General features: G+C 42.6%; 1 protein-coding gene across 1 annotated transcript in view; it reads right to left on the bottom strand.

The window, feature by feature from the left end:
- Window positions 1–21,605, bottom strand: part of CUBN (cubilin) — a 365,663-nt gene that overhangs the window by 84,962 nt on the left and 259,096 nt on the right. The window contains exons 48-54 of the mRNA XM_040352464.1: window positions 20,922–21,103; window positions 17,107–17,278; window positions 13,007–13,213; window positions 9,615–9,764; window positions 7,451–7,572; window positions 4,062–4,287; window positions 3,674–3,861 (exon numbers count right to left, since the gene is read on the bottom strand). Of these exons, the coding sequence (XP_040208398.1) occupies window positions 3,674–3,861; window positions 4,062–4,287; window positions 7,451–7,572; window positions 9,615–9,764; window positions 13,007–13,213; window positions 17,107–17,278; window positions 20,922–21,103 (1,247 nt within the window). The remainder of the gene's footprint in view (window positions 1–3,673; window positions 3,862–4,061; window positions 4,288–7,450; window positions 7,573–9,614; window positions 9,765–13,006; window positions 13,214–17,106; window positions 17,279–20,921; window positions 21,104–21,605) is intronic.

Below are 21,605 nucleotides of genomic sequence, written 5' to 3' on the forward strand. Positions count from 1 at the left end.
TGTAATAGAACAAAGCATGACAGGTCCTCTTAAATATGAGATCTGGGGTCAAAAAGACCTCCGATCTCATATTTAGACTTAAATGCAAAAAAAAAAAAAAAAAAAAAAATTGTCATTTGAAAAAATGACAACAAGAAAATATTGCTTTAAGGCCGGGTACTCACGACCAAACATGTACGATGAAAGCGGTCCGTCGGACCGTTTTCACCGTACATGCCTGTCAGAGGGCTTCTGTACGATGGTTGTACACACCATCGTACAGAAGTCCGCGCGTAAACAATACGCGGGGCGTGTCCGCGTCGTCGCCGCGACGATGACGCGGAGACGTGGGCGGGCCTGCCATTTAAAGGCTTCCACGCATGCGTCAAAGTCATTCGACGCATGCGAGGGACGGCGGGCGCCTGGACATGTAAGGTAGGTCTGTACTGACGACCGTACATGTCCGAGCGGGCAGGATTCCAGCGGACGGTTTTAAAACACGTCCACGAATATTTGCCCGCTGGGAAAAGGCCCGGCGGGCAAATGTTTGCTGGAATTCGGCCCGCTCGCGCCTACACACGACCAAACATGTATGCTGAAACTGGTCCGCGGACCAGTTTCAGCATACATGTTTGGTCGTGTGTACGGGGCCTAAGAAGCATGGGCGGAAGTGACGTTTTGACGTCACTTCTGCCCTGCTATGCTATGGGGACGGGTGGGGGCCATCTTGCCCTCACTCGCATCCACAGCCAGCAGGAGACAGCACTCGATCGCCTTTGCTGCTGTCGACGGCTCCGGTAAGCGGCGGGAGGGGGGGGCCCTCTCCCGCCGCCGATAACGGTGATCTCGCGGCCACTTTGCCCATCAAATGCAGCCACTTTGCCCATCAAAGCTGCCACTATGGCCATCAAACGCTCCCTCTGTGCCCCAAGTGCTGTCACCTTGGCCTTTTTTAATAGTATCTTTCCAATGGGAGTCCAAGTGCTACATTCTTGGGTCAACCATAAACATCACAATCATGGATAGAACCATTTGAAAGGAGCCCTTATCAATTGGCTCTTGGGTGCTGCCACCGCCATCTCAGCTTAGGAAAAGCAGTAGTGAAGCTATGTGAATGGCTCGGCTGCGGTGGAAGGAGGAGGGGGGCCAAACATCTGTCTGACTTTTCCGCAGTGAAGTCAAACCCAGGTACCCACTCCCCCCCCCCCCCCCCAAAAGGTGCCAATTGTAGCAGTGGAGAGGGGGGGGGGAGGAGAGAAGGCAGATAAGCAAAGCTTCCCCTTTTGGGTGGATCTCTGCTTTAAATGTTTCACCCTAAATATGGGTGTAACATGTTCACAGAGGGGAACTTATTCTTTACATTCTTGCTTCTTTTTTTTTAAGCCAGTCTGTCATCCGATAAATGCATAATCAGCATAATTCAACAAAAATGTCCCAATTATTGCATGTTAGTTACATACAAAGAGTCTTTTATGGGGGTAAAAAAAACTGAGAACTATCCAACTTAAAGAATATTTGTGGTCCTTTTAGAACAATGTCTCTTACAAGTAAAATTTTGGTATGACAGCTATATGTCATGAATCATGCAGAAAAATATATTTTTGAAACACTTTAACTTGTCATGCCCTATAGCGTGGATATTTGTCCTGTACAGTACATTCTGCTCAGGACTTCGGCTGGGAAATTAATCAGTGACTTTCTTGTTGCCTTCTACAAAGCCTACAAAAGGCCACAATTACCTAATTCTGGTGCTTTGGAGAATCACCAGTACATTTAATATGAACCAAACGACCAAAAGACTACTGTAATGGACTACTATACACAACTACCATATGCAATTTGTCCAAGTATACTTTGTATTTACAAATCAAAAAATTATTTAGGAATTTTATTTAAAGCCTTTCCCCTCAAGAAGACCATTTGTTGTACAAAATATAAATTAATTTAGGTACAGTATATCCTGATTAAAATTCCACTGACCATGCAGGGCCAGAATTAGACCTTGGGGGGCCTGGGGCGCTTTAAGTTTGGTGGGCCCCTCATTCACAGAGTTACAAATGCATGATACAATGTTATTCTGAGGTCACACGTGCATATAAGCATGCAGTCAAGGGCCACCTTCCTTAAATCATAGCTCTAGGCTCCTTCAGAAAAAAATTAAAGTACTACTGTAGCTGCTGACTTTTAATATTAAAACACTTACCTGCCCATGAATCCAGCGGTGTCTTCACCCCAGCCAATTTTTCACTCGGCTCTCAGGTGCTGCCACTGCCATCTCAGCTAAGGGGAACCAGCAGTGAAACCTTTAAAACCAGGTACCTTCTACCACCAGAAAGGTGCCAAATGTTATAACAGGCCTCACATGGTCGACCAAAGAAGTTGAGTGCACATGCTCAGCATCATATGCAGAGGTTGTCTTTGGGAAATAGACATAGGAGTGCTGCCAGCATTGCTGCAGAGGTTGAAGGGGTGGGGGGGGTCAGCCTGTCAGTGCTCAGACCATAAGCCACACACTGCATCAAATTGGTCTGCATGGCTGTCATCCCAGAAGGAAGCCTCTTCTAAAGATGATGCACGAGAAAGTCTACAGTTTGCTGAAGACAAGCAGACTAAGGACATGGATTACTGGAACCATGTCCTGTGGTCTGATGAGACCAAGATAAACTTATTTGGTTCAGATGGTCACAAGCGTGTGTGGCGGCAACCAGGCGAGGAGTACAAAGACAAGTGTGTCTACAGTGAAGCATGGTGGTGGGAGTGTGATGGTCTGGGGCTGCATGAGTGCTGCCGACACTGGGGAGCTACAGTTTATTGAGGGAACCATGAATGCCAACATGTACTGTGACATACTGAAGCAGAGCATGATTCCCTCCCTTTGGAGACTGGGCCGCAGGACAGTATTCCAACATGATAACGACCCCAAACACACCTCCAAGATGAACACTGCCTTGCTAAAGAAGCTGAGGGTAAAGGTGATGGACTGGCAAAGCAATGCATGTCTCCAGACCTAAACCCTATTGAGCATCTGCGGGACATCCTCAAATGGAAGGTGGAGGAGCGCAAGGTCTCCAACATCCACCAGCTCTGTGATGTCATCATGGAGGAGTGGAAGAGGACTCCAGTGGCAACCTATGAAGCTCTGGTGAACTCCATGCACAAGAGGCAGTCCTGGAAAATAATGGTGGCCACACAGAATATTGACACTTTGGCCCAATTTGGACATTTTCACTTTCATTTAGACATTAATGGCTGCGTGTTGAGTTATTTTGAGGGGACAGCAAATTTACCCTTTTTTTTACAAGCTGCACACTCATTACTTTACAATGTAGCAAAATTGTATTTCTTCAGTGTTGTCATATGAAAAGATATAATAAAATATTTACAGAAATGTGAGGGGTGTACTCACTTTTGTGAGATACTGTATGTAACAGTACTGCCAATAACATCTACCTAAAGCCACTATATCCTTGCCTTGGTTTCCAAGAAGCAAGATTTTTTTTGTGGTCACGTTGTTTTTCTTAACCCTTGCTAAAAGTGGAAAAATTACTAATGACAGTATAACACAATGGAAAGCAATCCATACAGGCGTTTGGTAACTTCTCCACCAATAGTGCAGAAGTTACCAAACGCATGTATGGATTGGTAAAAAATGCAGTACTAAGTATTCTTATAGAAAACCGAGTTTCTCTCCCACCTTTAAGAAGCTTCTCTGACATTGTCCACTGCTGTCAGGAATATGGAAGTTCTCACTGAATGTCAGTTTAAGATGGCTGCTCTCATGAGTCAGGATTGTCCAGGTGCATCTGCTATTCATAGGGAAGTTTAAAGGCCAGCCTGGAGATTTGATGTTTCCACTATCTGCATGAATATAGCCACCACATCCTATTAAAGAGAAAAAAAAAGATGACGATAATAAAGGGTACCCAAGGGCTGGAGACAGTCATGGCACTCATGAAAGCTAGAGTGGTGGTCGTGCCTGCTAATGCAACTTACAGCAACCAGAATGTGTAAATTTCATAAAACAAATGTTTTTTTTAAAACAGTTCTAGATGTTGTAAAGTTCACAAGAAAGTATATCTCACCCTGAGAATCTGATGTCCAGTTAGCATAAAATCCTCCTCCATGTATGGAATGGTCTGCATTGAAAATGACCAACAGTTTATTAGACCCGGACTGGATTGTCCCTGGTGACACAGTCCCACAATATTGTCCTATAATCGGTGAGCTTGGCAAGGCACCGTTCACTATTGTCAATGAGTCCCAGCGGCATACCACGTGATATTCCAGATCAAAATAAGCAAAAGAAAGCTAGAAAAGAATATAACAATAACATGTTTACACCATCGAGAGATAATAACATCATGTGAAAACATGCAGCAAATACTGGAAATGAAAGCCAGTGATCCAATGCCTCTTGTTGGCCAGCATAAGATTTCAGTGAAGTTTCTGTAACATCTAAAACATCAGCACAACCATGAGTGTGCATACTACTTCTGTGGATCTACTGTGGCACAGGGCCGCAAAAATTACCAGAGAGCTGCCATAAGCAAGGTTCGGACTTTGATCAGAGCTCATATCTGTTCAGGGGTTATAGCAAAGGGAGGAGATTCACATAGAAACATTTTCCTAGTGACCCATGTTCAAGACACTTCTTTCTATCAGGACACGGCCTGGTCTACGTCCTGACAAAAGGTGGATACTGAATTTTATTAAGTTAGGGCCTGGGGGGGGAATGCTGCCGAAAACATTACTAAATTTGTTAGGATATCTTACAATCTCTAGCATGCATACACGTGTATGGGCAGCACTCCTCTCCCCACCATCCAAGATACCTCTATACCCCCGCACAAGACACCCTACCTCTATCCTCCGCAGAGCCTCACAAGACTGAATTCCACACGCCGGCATATGTTGGCGTCCGCGCGGCAGGAGATTCAGTTTGCTGTTCCCGGGCCGGACTGAAAGGAAGTGAACACTCAGTGTGTGCACTTCCTGTCAGTCCGGCCAGGAACAGGAAACTGAATCTCCTGTACCGCGGTTATGGTACCTGGCCGACCGGACTGCAGGAGGAAGCAGCGGTGCGGCAAGGGCCCGCCCTGCTGGGGCCCTTGGCCAGCTCGGGGCCCCAAGTAGTTGTTTAGTTTGCCTGTCGTGTTCCGACGGGCCTGCATAAGATACTGTTATTTACACAGCTCAATACTTCCAAATTATAAAACAATTTCAGGCATTGCTTCCTTTAGCCAGGCTTAACCTTTAATTAAGAAAGATATGTTTCCATCTAAAAAGACCATTACCATTAATTTGACATTCCAAATATCTCCCAACCCACCAACCATTCTTCTGTTTTTTCCATATTACTGGTCCACTTCATGACTAATGCCTTGTACACACGATCGGAATTTCCGATGAAAAAAGTCAGACGGAAATTTTTCATTGGATATTCCGACGTGCGTGGGCCCCATCTGACTTTTTTCCGTCGGCGTTTAGAAATAGAACAAAATCCTATCGGAAACTCCAATCGTCTGTGTGGAACTCAGACGGAGAAAAAAACATGCATGCTCAGAATCAAGTCGACGCATGCTCGGAAGCATTGAACTTCTTTTTTCTCGGCTCGTCGTAGCGTTTTACGTCACAGCGTTTTGGACAGTCGAAATTTGGCCTGACAGTGTGCTTGAACAGCTTGAACAGAATTCCGACGGAAAATTCCATCGGATTTTATCCCATCAGAAATTCCGATCGTGTGTACAGGGCATAAGTCAACCAAGTCCGCTAGAAACCCTAAATGAGACCCAATGGATCTATGAACTTGAATGGAATATATAACTTTGCACCTACATTAAAAACTCAAATACATATAAAACAATTTGTAACTCATCAACTAATCAGATTCAAAGCTGCCTTGGAAGTTCAGATATTATTGGTGATGCAAGGAGCAGAAAGAAAAGAAGAACTGGATATAGAGGATTACACTGAACCCTTTAGTATGCTGTAATTGCAGTGCTTACTGCTTAGCATTAGTGTTTTGGTGAATGGTTTTAGTTTTACCTGCAAATGCTGGGGAACCTAGCGCTGTATGTGCCTCCTCTCTGGGCCTTCTATGCCGGTAGCTCTTCCTCTCATTCTCATTTCAACAACTTGTATTTTTGAATTAAAAGGGGTTGTAAAGGTACAATTTTTTTCCCCTAAATAGCTTTCTTTACCTTAGTGCAGTCCTCCTTTACTTACCTCATCCTTCCATTTTGCTTTTAAATGTCCTTATTTCTTCTGAGAAATCCTCACTTCCTGTTCTTCTGTCTGTAACTCCACACAGTAATGCAAGGCTTTCTCCCTGGTGTGGAGTGTCGTGCTCGCCCCCTCCCTTGGACTACAGGAGGGTCAGGACGCTCTCTACATTGCAGATAGAGAAAGGAGCTGTGTGTTAGTGGGTGTCCTGACTCTCCTGTAGTCCAAGGGAGGGGGCGAGCACGACACTCCACACCAGGGAGAAAGCCTTGCATTACTGTGTGGAGTTACAGACAGAAGAACAGGAAGTGAGGATTTCTCAGAAGAAATAAGGACATTTAAAAGCAAAATGGAAGGATGAGGTAAGTGAAGGAGGACTGCACTAAGGTAAAGGAAGATATTTAGGGGGAAAAAAAATTGTACCTCTACAACTCCTTTAATTGGTCTTTTAAAGAACTGTATAGTAATATCACTTAACCAGTCTACAGGTTTCTGTTCTCCTTTACATCAAGTTCCAAGGGATGAAGTCTGGCAGGTTACACATTGTGGGGTAGATTCAGAAAAAAGTAACGCTGGCGTATCTATTGATACGCCGCGTAACTTCTAGGATAGCATATTTACGCTGGCCGCTAGGTGGCGCTTCCGTCGATTTACGCGAGGAATATGCAAATTAAGTAGATACGCCGATTCAGAAACGTACGTCCGCCCAGCGCATTTTTTTACGTTGTTTACGTTAGGCTTTTTCCGGCGTAAAGTTACCCCTGCTATATGAGGCGTATCCTATGTTAAGTATGGACGTCGGGCCAGCGTCAAATTTTCCGTTGATTACGTCGTTTGCGTAAGTCGTTCGCGAATAGGGCTGTACGTAAGTTACGTTCACGTCTAAAGCATTGGCGATTTGCGGCGTAATTTAGAGCATGCGCACTGGGATTCTTTCACGGACGGCGCATGCGCCGTTCGTAAATAACGTCAAATACGTGGGGTCACAAGTAATTTAAATAAAACACGCCCACATCATCCACATTTGAATTAGGCGGGCTTACGCCGGACCACATACGCTACGCTGCCGTAACTTAGGGCGCAAGTTCTTAATGAATACGGAACTTGCGCCCTAAGTTACGGCGGCGTAACGTATCTGACATACGTTACGCCCGCAGAAATTTACGCCGGGCTATTTGAATCTACCCCACAGTATGTAAAGACAAGGCTTGGGGATGGTTTGTCTCGATAGTCTTTATATAATACTTACAGTAATAATTTCTCCTTCTGGGGCCTCCAAGTGCCAGGCACAGTGGCTTCCAGCTGTGTAGTTTCCAGGATAGTTTGGACTATATATAACCCCAGCTACACCACTCTGTACCCCACCGCAACCTAAAAGACAAAGCAAAACATCACCATAATAATACATTTACATTATAAATGTTTGTTGAGCCCACACAGTACTCTTGGGTGTATTCTAGCAGGTTAAATCTTCCCCTGGAATTTAAGCGTGGCCTAATTCTATTACCTTTTGTATCAATTGACTAGGGGTGCAACGGATCAAAAAACTCACGGATCGGATCGATCCTCGGATCAGGAGTCACGGATCGGATCATTTTCGGATCAGTAAAAAAAAAAAAAAAACACAAGACAAACAAAAGTTTTGTCTTTTTACATTTTTATTAATATTTTTTTTTTTTTACTACTAATGGCGGCGATCAGCGATTTTTTTTTTCGTGACCGCGACATTATGGCAATTTTGGGACCATTACAGTGGGAAAAATGGCAATTACAGTGTTACCGTTTTACTAGTGTGGGGGCAATGTTGGCTATGGCTATTATTAATAGCCATAGCCAACATTGCCCCCACACTAGTAAAACAGTAACACTGTAATTGTCATTTTTGCCACTGTAATAATAGTCATAGCCAACATTGCCCCCACACTAGTAAACAGTAACACTGTGTGTAAAGCCATTTTTCCCACTACAGTGGGAAAAATGGCTACACACACAGTGTTACTGTTTACTATGGTGGGGGCAATGTTGGCTATGACTATTATTACAGTGGCAAAAATGGTAATTACAGTGTTACTGTTTTACTAGACCGAGTACATCAGTACAGTGAGTTGGCTAATGGCTATTAAGCCATTAGCCAGATCACTGTACTGATGTACTCGGTCCGTCTCCAGGTTACATGCAGAGTCAGCGGCGCAGCGCGCTCTTGCAAAATAGAAACAATCCACGAGCAGAGGGAGGGGTGATGACGTCAGCGCGCACCGCCGCCGAGTGTACCAAGATGGCTGACCGCTCCGGAGCTAGGCCGAAGCCGCGGTCTTTCCTAAGGCCGCGGCGGCGGTGCATTCCGCGGATCGCATACTGTTCCGATCCGAACAGGTCGGCCCGTTCGCTGCGCAAACTGTTGGCGCTATATAAAACCTGTATAATGATAATTCTACTGAAACCTGATAGTTAAGATTCACAAGGAACCACAAGATGTCCATATAACATTTTCTCTCTAGAAAACCCTTTCCTATGCACCCCTCTGACCCTAGATTTATTTTTTGTACTAAGGACTCAACCTACCCTAACTCTAATGCCACGTGCAAACGATCGGAAATTCCGTGGATTTTTTTCCGACTGAATTTTGGCTCAAACTTGTGTTGCATACACACGGTCACACAAATGTTGTCGGAAATTCAGACCGTCAAGAACACGGGGATGTAAAACACTACAACGAGATGAGAAAAATTAAGTTCCAAGCATGCGTTTTTTTTTTTGTGCATCGGAATTACATACAGACGATCGGAATTTCCAACTAGAACTTTTCTTGTCGGAAAAATTGAGAACCAGCTCTCAAATTTTTGTTGTTGGAAATTCTGACATAAAATGTCCGATGGAGCCTACACACGTTCGGAATTTCTGACCAAAAGCTCACATCGAACATTTCTTGTCGGAATTTTCGATCGTGTGTACGCGGCATAAGGCTAAGCCCCCACCCAACTGCCAATCTTGTATCCGAGAGCTCCTTTATTTGCCCCTGAGGTACAGGGCTTAGTGCTGGAGTCACGGAAGTTAATTCCCTACGTAGAAGGTTTATAGCAGGAATATGCTTCTGTCCAGCAATACTTTATTTTTAAGTGTTTAAAGTGACAGTTTACCTTAATTCAGCCCTTGTTATGTAGAAAAATCCGGAATTTAAGACCAACGTGCAATATGCAGCTTATTTATGTGTTCAGGTACAAGCTATGTATAATGAATCTTGTAGGGGGTTCTTCAGGGTCCATCAAGGAGCTAATTGGTAGAGGAGCCACCTTAAAACAGCCAGCTTCCTTGCCTGATGTCAGTGCCCTCGCTGAACAGCTTGATTGGTCATTACAAAATGCACTAGTACCAGGGCATACCACAGAACATCCAATGGGGTTGTGACACCTTACCTGTAAATGAATATTCAGCATGAAATCCGATGTCTTCCACCTGAGCGTTACTAACAAATCGTACCCATATCCGAGGTGCAGAGAGAGCGAGAGGGACTGACGGGATGTTCCTACCACACACTCTGCTTATTAACTCCCCATCTGCATCATCTGTAACATAAATAATGTATCCTTATATTACAGGCATTTTTTAATGTATCAAGCCTTCTAAGATTTGTTCTTAAGGTGGTTCAAAAGGTTGGTCGTCATATAAAATAAAACAATATAGAGATTTGCCTGCCAACTAATAAGAGACACGTATGAATAACTGGATAATGCCCAGTGCATGCATGGGCTTAGCTCATAAAATGTTGACAAACTGCCCTGGGACTTCAAGGACGATACCCAGGGCCGCCATCAGGGGGGTACAGGCATTACACCTGTAAGGGGCCCGGAGGTCCCCAGGGGCCCGGATGGCAACCCCCTTTTTTTTAGGGGTCCCGAGGTCCCCAGGTGCCCGGAGACCCACAGGGCCCCAGATGGCAACCCCCCATTTTTTTTTTTTTTTTTATAATTTTTTTTTTTTTTTAATATATTCTTATTTTATTTTTTATTAAAGAGACAATTTTTTTTCTTTAGGGGTTCGGAGGTCCCCAGGGGCCCACAGGGCCCCAGATGGCAACCCCCCCTTTTTTTTTTTAAATATATATTTAATATATTCTTATTTTATTTTTTATTAAAGGGACATTTTTTTTTTTTAGGGGTCCGGAGGTCCACAGGGCCCCAGATGGCAACCCCCCTTTTTTTTATTTATTTTTTATAAAAAAAAAAAAAAAAATTTAATATATTATTATTTTATTTTTTATTAAAGGGCCAATTTTTTTTTTTTTTTTTAGGGGTCTGGAGGTCCCCAGGGGCCCGGAGATCCCCAGGGCCTCAGATGACAACCCCCTTTTTTTATATAAAAAAAAATATTATTTTATATTTTATTTCTTTTTAGTTATTTTTTTTAGATATATATATATATATATATATATATATATATATATATATATATATATATTTATTAAAGGGCTCAGAGGTCTCAGGGCCCCATGTGGCAAACCCCCCCTTTTTTTTTTATAAACGATTTTTTTTTTGTTTATATTTTTTTTTTTTTTTTTTAAAGGGCCCAGAGGTCCCCAGGGCCCTGGATGGAAACTCCCCCCCCCCTTTTTTTTCTTTATAAATGTTTATTTTTATTTTTTTATATATTTGTTTTTATTTATTTTTTATTAAAGGGCCCAGAGGTTCCGGATGGCAACCCCAGTTTTTTTGTAATTCCTGTTTACAAAAAATAATAATAATTTGTGTGTGTATATATATATATATATATATATATATATATATATATATAGGGCCCATAGGTCTCCAGGGCCCCCCTTTTTAAAAAAAAGAAAATATATATATTATTATTTTTTCTTTTAATTAAAGGGCCCAGAGGTCCCCAAGGCCCCAGATGGCTACCCCCCTTTTTTTAATATATATATTTTTTTCTTTATTTCTTCTTTTTTTTGTAAAGGCCCCCCCCCGCTTCTCAATTTGCGGCAGCACCACCCCCCCCCCCCCCCCCGTGTGACGATACCTCACTGGATTGGGGACAGGTAAGTATTGCACTGGTAGGGAGAGCTGGGGCAAGACAACCTACAATATATGTAACTGCACAATGGTTACTCCTGCCAACTGCTACAGTCACTATAAGAGTAGCCAGGGATAGGGACCATGATGCCCAGCTGGAATTGTCAGATAGTGAAGGTGCTTCTAGCTCCGAAAGAGAGCAATATTTCGCTTGCTGCCAAGAAAACATGGTCAGCTGGACCACTTACTAAAAGTTTGCCACACAGGCTTTGTCTCACAGGACAGGACAGGACAGGATGCTCCCCAGTCTCTACACACACAGAAATGGTTCCAGGTTGGAACACCTCCCTTAGCATGCTGGTAATTTTTAGTAGAGGTCTTAATGAGCAGACTTACTTCAGCTGGGCTCATTAACTCTTCCCCTGCATGACTCCCAGCACTTCCCCCTAGTGGTATAAATTGGCATAAAGCCTGAATCTGTGACATACATATTTTCCATAGTGGATGTAACCGGGCGATTTTACCTGCCTGCTGTCACAATATGTAGAATTTTGGGCTATGGAAATATTAGGCCTACCTCCCCCAACTCCACAATTATTACCATTCAATGTAAAAGATTACTAAACCCAAGAACAAAAATGCAAAATATTGGGGTTAACAGTCCTTAGATGCGGTAGCTGCATTAGTTTACTTCTTTTTTTTTTCTTCAAACTACCAACATTTTTAGCAACAACAGGAAAAATACCTGTTGATATTGCCAGAAATGCAGTGTCACTGGTCATAGAGCTGACAAAGAACATCTCCCCTCTTGGCTATCTTCTGTAATTTACCAATTTCCCTGCCCCTGTGTAATTAAGATGAGGAGATACTGTACTTCAGATGTGTAGATGTTTGTAGTCTATAGCAGGAGAGCAGCCTAGAATGGCAACCACGGATCCCTCCATAGATACAGTGGAGGAGTGAAGACATGTACGCAGCTGGAAAGAAATGTAAGCGCAGGACGTACATGATGGGGTGGAAGTAACTACCAGAAAGGAATAGGTTAAGTCAGGGTGGTCAGAGAAAAAGTACATGATCTTAACAGATTGGAGGAGTCACGTGAGACGGAGAGAAGCTGTATAGATAGTAGGGTGGGGGTGGAGCAGAGGCACAGCAGTCAGAGGCAGAAATTGTAGTGGAACGTCCCTCCCTCCCGCCCTAGTGGAAGTGACTTGGCTGTGATGAAGAAGATGGTCATTACGGTTGGGTCCTTGACGATAGGTATAAAACATGAGGTATTTGAGCGGAAACAGTGGGACCCATCTCAGGTGTGGAGTCCTCCCGGTCGTTCTGTTTTCAGTCTAGACTACCGGGTAGTAAGGTGGTAGAGGTCTGTGGCTAAAGAGTCCTTGAGGCGGTGTTTTGGTGGCTGGGGACAGATGCTAACTTAGAGGTACCACAGATTCTAAAGTTGGGAAGATGGGGTTATCAGGGACCGGCAACCAGTTATTCAGATTGGAGCTGGAGTATTTATTAATGTTTATATTTTTATTTGGTTTTGTGTTAATTAAGGCCGAACCGGCCATTTAAATCCAACACAGTGATAGTGTCCTTATTCAATAGTCATGGGGAGTGTTTGGTACATGGTTTGGGTTGGGGTAGTATGATATCTGAACTACCCTAGTCATGTAGCCACTCAGGAAGTGTGTTATTTGCAGGATTACCAGGTAAAATAACTCAAAAGAAGCTGGAAAAAAGGAAAATGTATGCAGCTACCACACCATAATAATCTTACATAATTACACTTCTCTTCTCACCTAATCGGATCTCCACAAAGTCGTTCAGGCAATTTGGGTGTGGTTCCAGTTGCAATCTTTTAAACTCCATGTACGTAGTGGAGTTATAGACATTGGGGTTCTGAATGACCCACTCGCAGTTTAGGTTCTTGGTGTAATTTGTGACACGATTGTATCCAGGAGATGTAAAGTTACCTCCAACAGGTTTCATTAGTGATCCTCCGCAGACTTCAAGACAAAATTATTTTATTTCATTATTATTATGTCTTTATCACATTCCATACACAATTTATAATTAAAAAAACTGAACAGATTTAAGAAATGCCCACTCTTATCAGCTTTGTTTAATTGGCCTAAACAACAATATATTTTGGTAGACCAAGATCAATTTTGCTAAGCCCCAGCTGGATTACCATATATCTTAGTTTCAACAGATCTAATAGAAAACACGGGGGTAGATTCAGAAAAGAATTACGCCGGCGTATCCATAGATACGCCGCATAATTTCAAAGCTGCGCCGGCGTATCTACTTTCTGTATTCAGAAAGCTAGATACGCCGACATTAGCCTAATATACGACTGGCATAAGTCTCTTACGCCATCGTATCTTAGGGTGAATTCTGACGCTGGCCGCTAGGGGCGCTTCCGTTGTTGTCGGCGTAGAGTATACAAATTACCTAGATACGCCGATTCACAAACGTGCGTACGCCCGGCGCAATTTATTTACATCGTTTACGTTAGGCTTTTTCGGCGTAAGTCTGTTCCTGCTATTAGGAGACGCAGCCAATGTTAAGTATTGACGTCGTTCCCGCTTCGAAATTTGAATTTTTAACGTCGTTTGCGTAAGTCGTTCGCGAATAGGGCTGTATGTAATTTACGTTCATGTCGAAACCAATACGGCGTTGGGCCGTACTCGGGAGCAATGCACACTGGGATATGTACACGGACGGCGCATGCATTCCACATTTGAATTACGTGCGCTTACGCCGGCCCCATTTACGCTACGCCGCCGCAACTTACGGAGCAAGTGCTTTGTGAATACTGCACTTGCTCCTGTAAGTTGCGTCGGCGTAGCGTAAATACAATACGCTGCGCCGCCGTAACTATGCGCGCCCCTACCAGAATCTAGCCCACGGACTACAACTTTAAAATCAGAAGCTGTTAAAAATTCGGATATAACCATGACAGTTTCCTCTCTGCTCCAAGACGCTCCTCCATGCTTCCACAAGAACAGCCGGTGTTGGACATCAAACATTTTCTAGGACTGCCCAATAATCAAACCGTTCTGGCAGGAGGTGACCTCTACCATTAAAGATCTGACCAATGTTGATCTAGCAGGAAACCCGGCGGCGTGTCTGCTGCATCTCACAACACAGGCCATCAACACATATAAGACCTCCCTCACGATCCAACTGCTGAACGCTGCTAAGGCCTAAATTCCTCTGCGATGGAGATCTGTGGTTCCGCCATCAAAGTCTCTTTGGTACTCCAAAATGAATGAACTTAGGGACATGGAGGACCTTACAGGGACCTTATACAATCGAAAGGAGACCTTTCGGGACACCTGGAGACCATGGCAACATTTTATATACATGGATGCCTATTTACAAGAGGTTTCGCAACCCGGGTGAATTCCTGGGTTTTATATGAATCTGGCCCTGGGCGAGCGACCTTGCGACCCTATTTTATCTCTCTGATCATACGTCTTTTTCGTGCCCTCCTTGCTCCCCCTCCACCTTTCATGTGTAATCTTTCTTCTTTAACCCCTCTTTCCCCCCTTTTTTGTAGCCAAGTGCCTCAAAGAAATTTTTTCATAGCTCCTGGGGCACCCTAGGCGACCCCAGGACCTTATTACTTTACTTAGAGGCAGTATTTGATGCCTCTAGCTAAGCCAGTAGTTCTGATTAAGGATGGGCCGAACACCCCCCGGTTTGGTTTGCACCAGAACTTGCTCAACAGGCAGAAAATGTGTTCGAACACGTGAACCCTGTTAAAGTCTATGGGACACGAACATGAAAAATCAAAAGTGCTCATTTTAAAGGCTTATATGCATGGTATTGTCATAAAAAGTGTTTGGGGACCCGGGCCTTGCCCCAGGGGACATGTATCAATGCAAAAAAAAGTTTTAAAAACGTCATTTTTTTTTGGGAGCAGTGATTTTAATAATGCTTAAAGTGAAACAATAAAAGGTTAATATTCCTTTAAAAATTTTGTACCTGGAGGGTGTCTATAGTATGCCTGTAAATTGGCACATGTTTCCCATGTTTAGAACACTCCCTGCAGCAAAATGACATTTCTAAAGGAAAAAAGTAATTTAAAACTGATCGCAGCTATAATGAATCGTCGGGTCTCGACAAAATTGCTAATTTTAAAGGCTTATATGCAAGTTAGTGTCATAAAAAGTGTTTGGGGACCTGGGTCCTGCCCCAGGGGACATGTATCAATACAAAAAAAGTTTTGGTATGAATATAAGGAGGAAACCCCGAACCAAAATTAACAAAAAAAATTGCGTGGGGGTCCCCCAAATTCCATACCAGGCCCTTCAGGTCCGGTGTGGATATTAAGGGGAACCCTGCGCCAAATCTGTTAAACAATTTTTTAGGGGTCCCCTTCAGGTCTGGTATGGATTTTAAGGAGAACTCTACGCCAAAATTCAAACAAAAATGGCGTAGGGGTCCACCCAAAAATCCATACCAGACCCTTATCTGAGCACTCAACCTGGCAGGCCGCAGGAAGAGAGCCCCCCTCCTGAACCGTACCAGCCCACAAGCCCTCAACATGGGGAGGATGCTTTCGGGTCTGGACCCCAAGGCACCATGTCCCCATGTTAATGGGGACAAGGGCCTAATCCCCACAACCCTTGCCCGCTGGTTGTGGGGGTCTGCGGGCGGGGGGTATCGGAATCTGGAAGTCCCCTTTAACAAGGGGACCCCCAGATCCCGGCCCCCCATATTTGAATTGGTAACAGGGTACATTGTACCCCTACAATTTCACCCAAAATAGTGTAAAAAAATTGAGAAAAAACAAGAGCCAGCTTGGGACAAGTCCTTTATTAAAAAACTGTTCTAAACATGGGAAAAATGCACCACTTTACAGGCATACTATAGACACCCCCCAGGTACAACATTTTAAGGAATATTTCACTTTTATTGTTTCACTTTAAGCATCATTAAAATCACTGCTCCGGAAAAAATTACAGTTTTTGAAAACTTTTTTTGCATTGATACATATCCCCTGGGTCAAGACCCAGGTCCCCAAACACTTTTTATGACAATACCATGCATATAAGCCTTTAAAATTAGTACTTTTGATTTTTCATGTTAGTGTCCCATAGACTTTAACGGGGTTCCGCGGCTTTCAATTTTTCCCCGAACTCGGCATATTGTTCGGTATTCGCCAGAACACCCGAACAATCAAAGGTCAGCCCGAACTTATGCTCGGGCCGAACTGTTTGCCCATACCTAGTTCTGATGGCTGATAACCTATTTAAAGTTTGTTTGATCTCAAAGCTCAGATGGCTCTACGATCTGTTTTGATATTGTTTTATTGTATTATGTTTATTATAGCTCAGCAGTCCCTATTATGTACAATTTATAATGCATGTTGGTTATCTATTTACCCCCTTACACTTTTCCCTGCTTGGTTTGTATTGTACAATTCTGACTACACAAACAAATAAAACTTAGACATCCACACTCATGAAGTCAGTGCAAATATAAAAGAAAGCCACTCACCGGTGGCGTCACTGGAATCCACATTTATTGTAGGGAACAACCACAAGTGCTACAATGACAGTCTCCACTCTAGGACTGCACCCCCACTGATGTTTTCTACTCAATAGGGCTTGGTCATAGAGATCAAACCTGGATTCCAGTGACGCCACCGATGTGTGGAGTTGTTGGAGTTATTTTATTCATATTCCTGGCTGAGCTGTATGATGGGGCTGTAAGTCTCAGGACTAAATGGGCATACATGTAAATCATGTGCAGGCATAACAGATCCCTTATATGTAAATTCCAACTTTTTTTTAGAAGTTTTCTTTTCCTGGGCGTTATCTTTAAAGAAAGTTTTAAAGATCTTTTAATAAGTTCTATACTATTTACACTCAAAATGATCCACTACCTGCATCTTCCATTGAAGTGAACGTTGCCTTGAAACCTCCATTGGAAACAGACCCATCGGTAACAAATATAACTCTCATGGTGTTCCCAGAAGATCTGATAACTGTATCTGGAGCAACATTGCCACAAAGCTTGTCCAAGAGAGGTGACTGGGTCCGGTAACCATTGTATACCTGAGATCAACAAAGAATTAACAGAAAATGTTACAGGAGATATTTGTACAAGAGTACTAGAATTAAGAGTTTAATACTACTTTTGGGGAAAAAATAATAATCCTTGACAGTGTTCAAAGAGAGTTTATACAAAACAAAAATACATTTCTAAGTGCATTTCCTTATAGTTCTTGAAATCCACACCTCAAAAAAGTACGTTTAATATAATAGCAATTTGTAGGCTGTGAATTAGCGACTTAAATACTTATGCGGCCCCGCCCCTCACTCCTGTGTCACTGGATTTGATTGACAGCAGCAGGAGCCAATATTTCTTGCTGCTATCAGTCTGTCCACTGAGGAGAGAGACAGCGGTTGGAGCCGCTGCACTCGTGCACATCACTGGATCGGATCGGGTCAGGTAAGAAAAAGGAGGGGTCTTGGGGAGCTGCAGCACAGGTGAAAAGGCTTTACAACCACCTTAACTGACAATTGCGCGGTCGTGCAGTGATGTACCCAAATAAAACTGATGTCCTTTTTTCCCACAAATAGAGCTTTTTTTGGTGGTATTTGATTACCTCTGCGGTTTTATTTTTTTGCGCAATAAACAAAAAAATACAATTTGTAAAAAATTTTTTTTTTACTTTTTACGATAATACATATCTAACAAATTTTTTTAAAAAAAATCTAATTTCTTCATCAATTTAGGCCAACATTTATTCTGCTACATATTTTTGGTAAAGAAATAATCCCAGTAAGCGTATATAGATTGGTTTGTGCAAAAGTTATAGCGTCTACAAACTATGGGATATTTTAATTTATTTATTTTTTACTAGAAATGCAACTTATAGTAGGACTGTGATATTGCGGGAGACAAAACTGACACTGAGGCCTCGTACACACGACCAGACATGTCCGATGAAACCGGTCCGCGGACCGTTTTCATCGGACATGTCTGCTGGCAGAATTTGGTCTGATGTGTGTACACACCATCAGACCAAATTTTCCGCGGACAGAAAACGCGGTGACGTGGCGGCGACGATGACGCGGCGACGTGTACAATGTACAATGTGTGAACAGCGATCAGTCATTTCCCCTAGTGAGTCCACCCCCCCTTCAGTTAGAACACACCCAGGGAACATACTTAACCCCTTCCCCTCCCCCTAGTGTTAACCCCTTCCCTGCCAGTGGCATTTTTATAGTAATCCAATGCATTTTTATAGCACCGATCGCTATAAAAATGCCAATGGTCCCAAAAATGTGTCAAAAGTGTCCGCCATAATGTCGCAGTACCGAAAAAAAATCGCTGATCGCCGCCATTACTAGTAAAAAAAAAATATTAATAAAAATGCCATAAAACTACCCCGCTATTTTGTAACTTTTGCGCAAACCAATCAATAAACGCTTATTGCGTTTTTTTATGAAAGATATGTAGAAGAATACGTATCGGCCTAAACTGAGGAAAAAAAATGTTTTTTTATATATTTTTGGGGGATATTTATTATAGCAAAAAGTAAAAAATATAATTTTTTTTCAAAATTGTCGCTCTATTTTTGTTTACAGCGCAAAAACTAAAAACCGCAGAGGTGATCAAATACCACCAAAAGAAAGCTCTATTTATGGGAAAAAAAGGACGCCAATTTTGTTTGGGAGCCACGTCTCACGACCGCGCAATTGTCAGTTAAAGCGACGCAGTGCCGAATTGCAAAAAGTGCTCTGGTCTTTGACCAGCAATATGGTCCGGGGGTTAAGTGGTTAACACAGGTACTTACAGGCACCACAATGCTCATTTCCACACAGTGCCTGTTTTAAGCCAGGTCAGGTTCACATGTATGTGCTTTAAATACACTTACATTTGTAATTGTTTTGCTCAAATAGAGAAATTAATGCGTCAAAAATGGACACAAAATCTTTCCTTGAAGAATCAGTTGCACATACATTGCCAATAAGCAGGTAGGCGATGCTGTGCTTTCTCATGAGAAAGCCCACCATGCCTTTCGAACTGGATGTCAATTGATGCTTTCCATATTTGTAAAAATAAAATAAAAATTATACAGTGCCTTGAAAAAGTATGCATACCCCCTGAAATTTTCCAAATTTTGTCATGTTACAACCAAAAACGTAAATGTATTTTATTGGGATTTTATGTGATAGACCAACACAAAGTGGCACGTAATTGTAAAGTGGAAGGAAAATGATAAATGATTTTCCAATTTTTTTACAAATAAATATCTAAAAAGTGTGGTGTGCATTTGTATTCAGCCCCCTTTACTCTGATACCCCTAACCCTAATAAAATCTCAATAATATACATTTATGTTTTTGGCTGTAACATGACAAAATGTGGAAAATGTCAAGGGGAATTAATACTTTTTCAAGGCACTGTATATACTGTATGTATTTATTTTAATAATGGAAACAGCTAAAATGAATAGTTTAAAAAGAGTAGCTCCACTTTTGTTGAGAAAAAAACATTCCCCTCTGAGTGATCTATGTACATTACAAGGATTGTAACATACTTTGTTGCAGATTCCTACCTTTTGTTATTCTGAAGAAATCGCTGTGTGTTTGTCTGTGTCCATGTGGAAAGTGGAGAGTTGTTTCATAATTATCAATCAGCTGCAGCAGCTGCAAAGCTCTAATGAGGAATGCTGCTGGGTCTACCGTCTTCCTATTGGGAGTATCTCACCAAAAATGACATATTTGTTGCAGAGGATACCTGAAATCTGTATCTTAGTGTAGACTTCTGAGAAAATCGGTGAGCCAATCACACAAGCAGGAAATTATGTTTCTGGGGGGGCGTTCTGTACACATTCTGTCTCCAGAACACCTCCAGGTAACCACATTGCAATGCATTTTACAGAAAATTACAGCGACTGCAGATTGAAAAGGAAATTGCCTAGTATCCCGTGACCACATCCCCATAGAGACGAAACGTTGGGAGGCGACGTTCTGACGTCACCGCGTCAAGTGATCAGACCTGGAAGATACAGGCTGCACGTTCGAGAAGCCGGCCGGCTTGCTATTTTTATATGCTCCATGTTTTCATCATTGATGTAAGTGTACATCTTTATATTTTATAATAAACACCCGAAGATTTTATGCTATGCGAGTTCCCTCTTCTCTCTTCATATATCTTATACTGGGGCACTACTGGAGGCAACTTATCAGTGAGAACATCTTTGGGCTGGCGATACTATTCAAAGGATATCATCCGTCTATGCTGTTTTTGATCTCATATAATTTAGAGATCATTTATTTCTGGTAAGAGTCAGTGTGTGACCGTGGTGGAGGTGCTTCTGTCATCACTTTTTCCAGGACCGTTTGTGGATTTTCTCACTGGGGAGATCATTGAATGTGAACACTTGCATATGTTGGACTGCTTTGCTGATTGTGGTTATATCCACAACTGTGTCATTACATTCACCATTTTATTTGTTCACAGCATGTTTATTGATGTCAGTTTTTGATTTCATATGGTTTGCACTGGTTTCAGCACATCTTATTACTTATCACTTAGTGCGACTTCCTTTTTTGTATATTGTTGTATAAATTTTTTTAGTATGCGCAGGATTTTTTTCACTCAAGCAAATCATTTGGCAGACAAAACATCTTCTATAAACACTGTATACCTGGAGTTCAGCTTTAATATTTAACACACAACTTACAGCCACATAATCATAGTCACAGTTCTGTTGGTCCTGCAGCCGTAGGTCATGAATTGTCAGAGTGACCCGCCTCCCTTCTGGTACCCTTATTCTCCAATCACAAACACGATCATGTGGGTACAGGTTGGGGTAATTAGGAGAGCTCAGAGCCCCGGTGCTTCCATCAATTTCTCCTCCACATTCTGAAACACAGTATATGTATACCCATGTGTTATTCCCTTACAGTATTAAAGAAAAGCTGTCCTAGGTTCCGTTGCTGTGACTTGTAGTGCCTGTTTCCAGGTTTTTACATTAAAGTTACGTTGGATTGGAGTGCGGCTGTCCTGATCATCTTTTGTTCTTAAAGGGGTTGTAAAGGTAAAAAAAAAATCCCTAAATAGCTTCCTTTACCTTAGTGTAGTCCTCCTTCACTTACCTCATCCTTCCATTTTGCTTTTAAATGTCCTTATTTCTTCTGAGAAATCCTCACTTCCTGTTCCTCTGTCTGTAACTACACACAGTAATGCAAGGCTTTCTCCCTGGTGTGGAGAAAGCCTCTTGAGGGGGGAGGGGGCGATCAGGAGTGTCAGGACGCCCACTAACACACAGCTCCTTTCTCTATCTGCAAAGTAGAGAGTGTCCTGACTTGCCTGCTCGCCCCCTCCCCCCTCAAGAGGCTTTCTCCACACCAGGGAGAAAGCCTCG

Source organism: Rana temporaria, chromosome 5, assembly GCF_905171775.1.
Source record: "Rana temporaria chromosome 5, aRanTem1.1, whole genome shotgun sequence".
Lineage (NCBI taxonomy): Eukaryota > Metazoa > Chordata > Amphibia > Anura > Ranidae > Rana > Rana temporaria.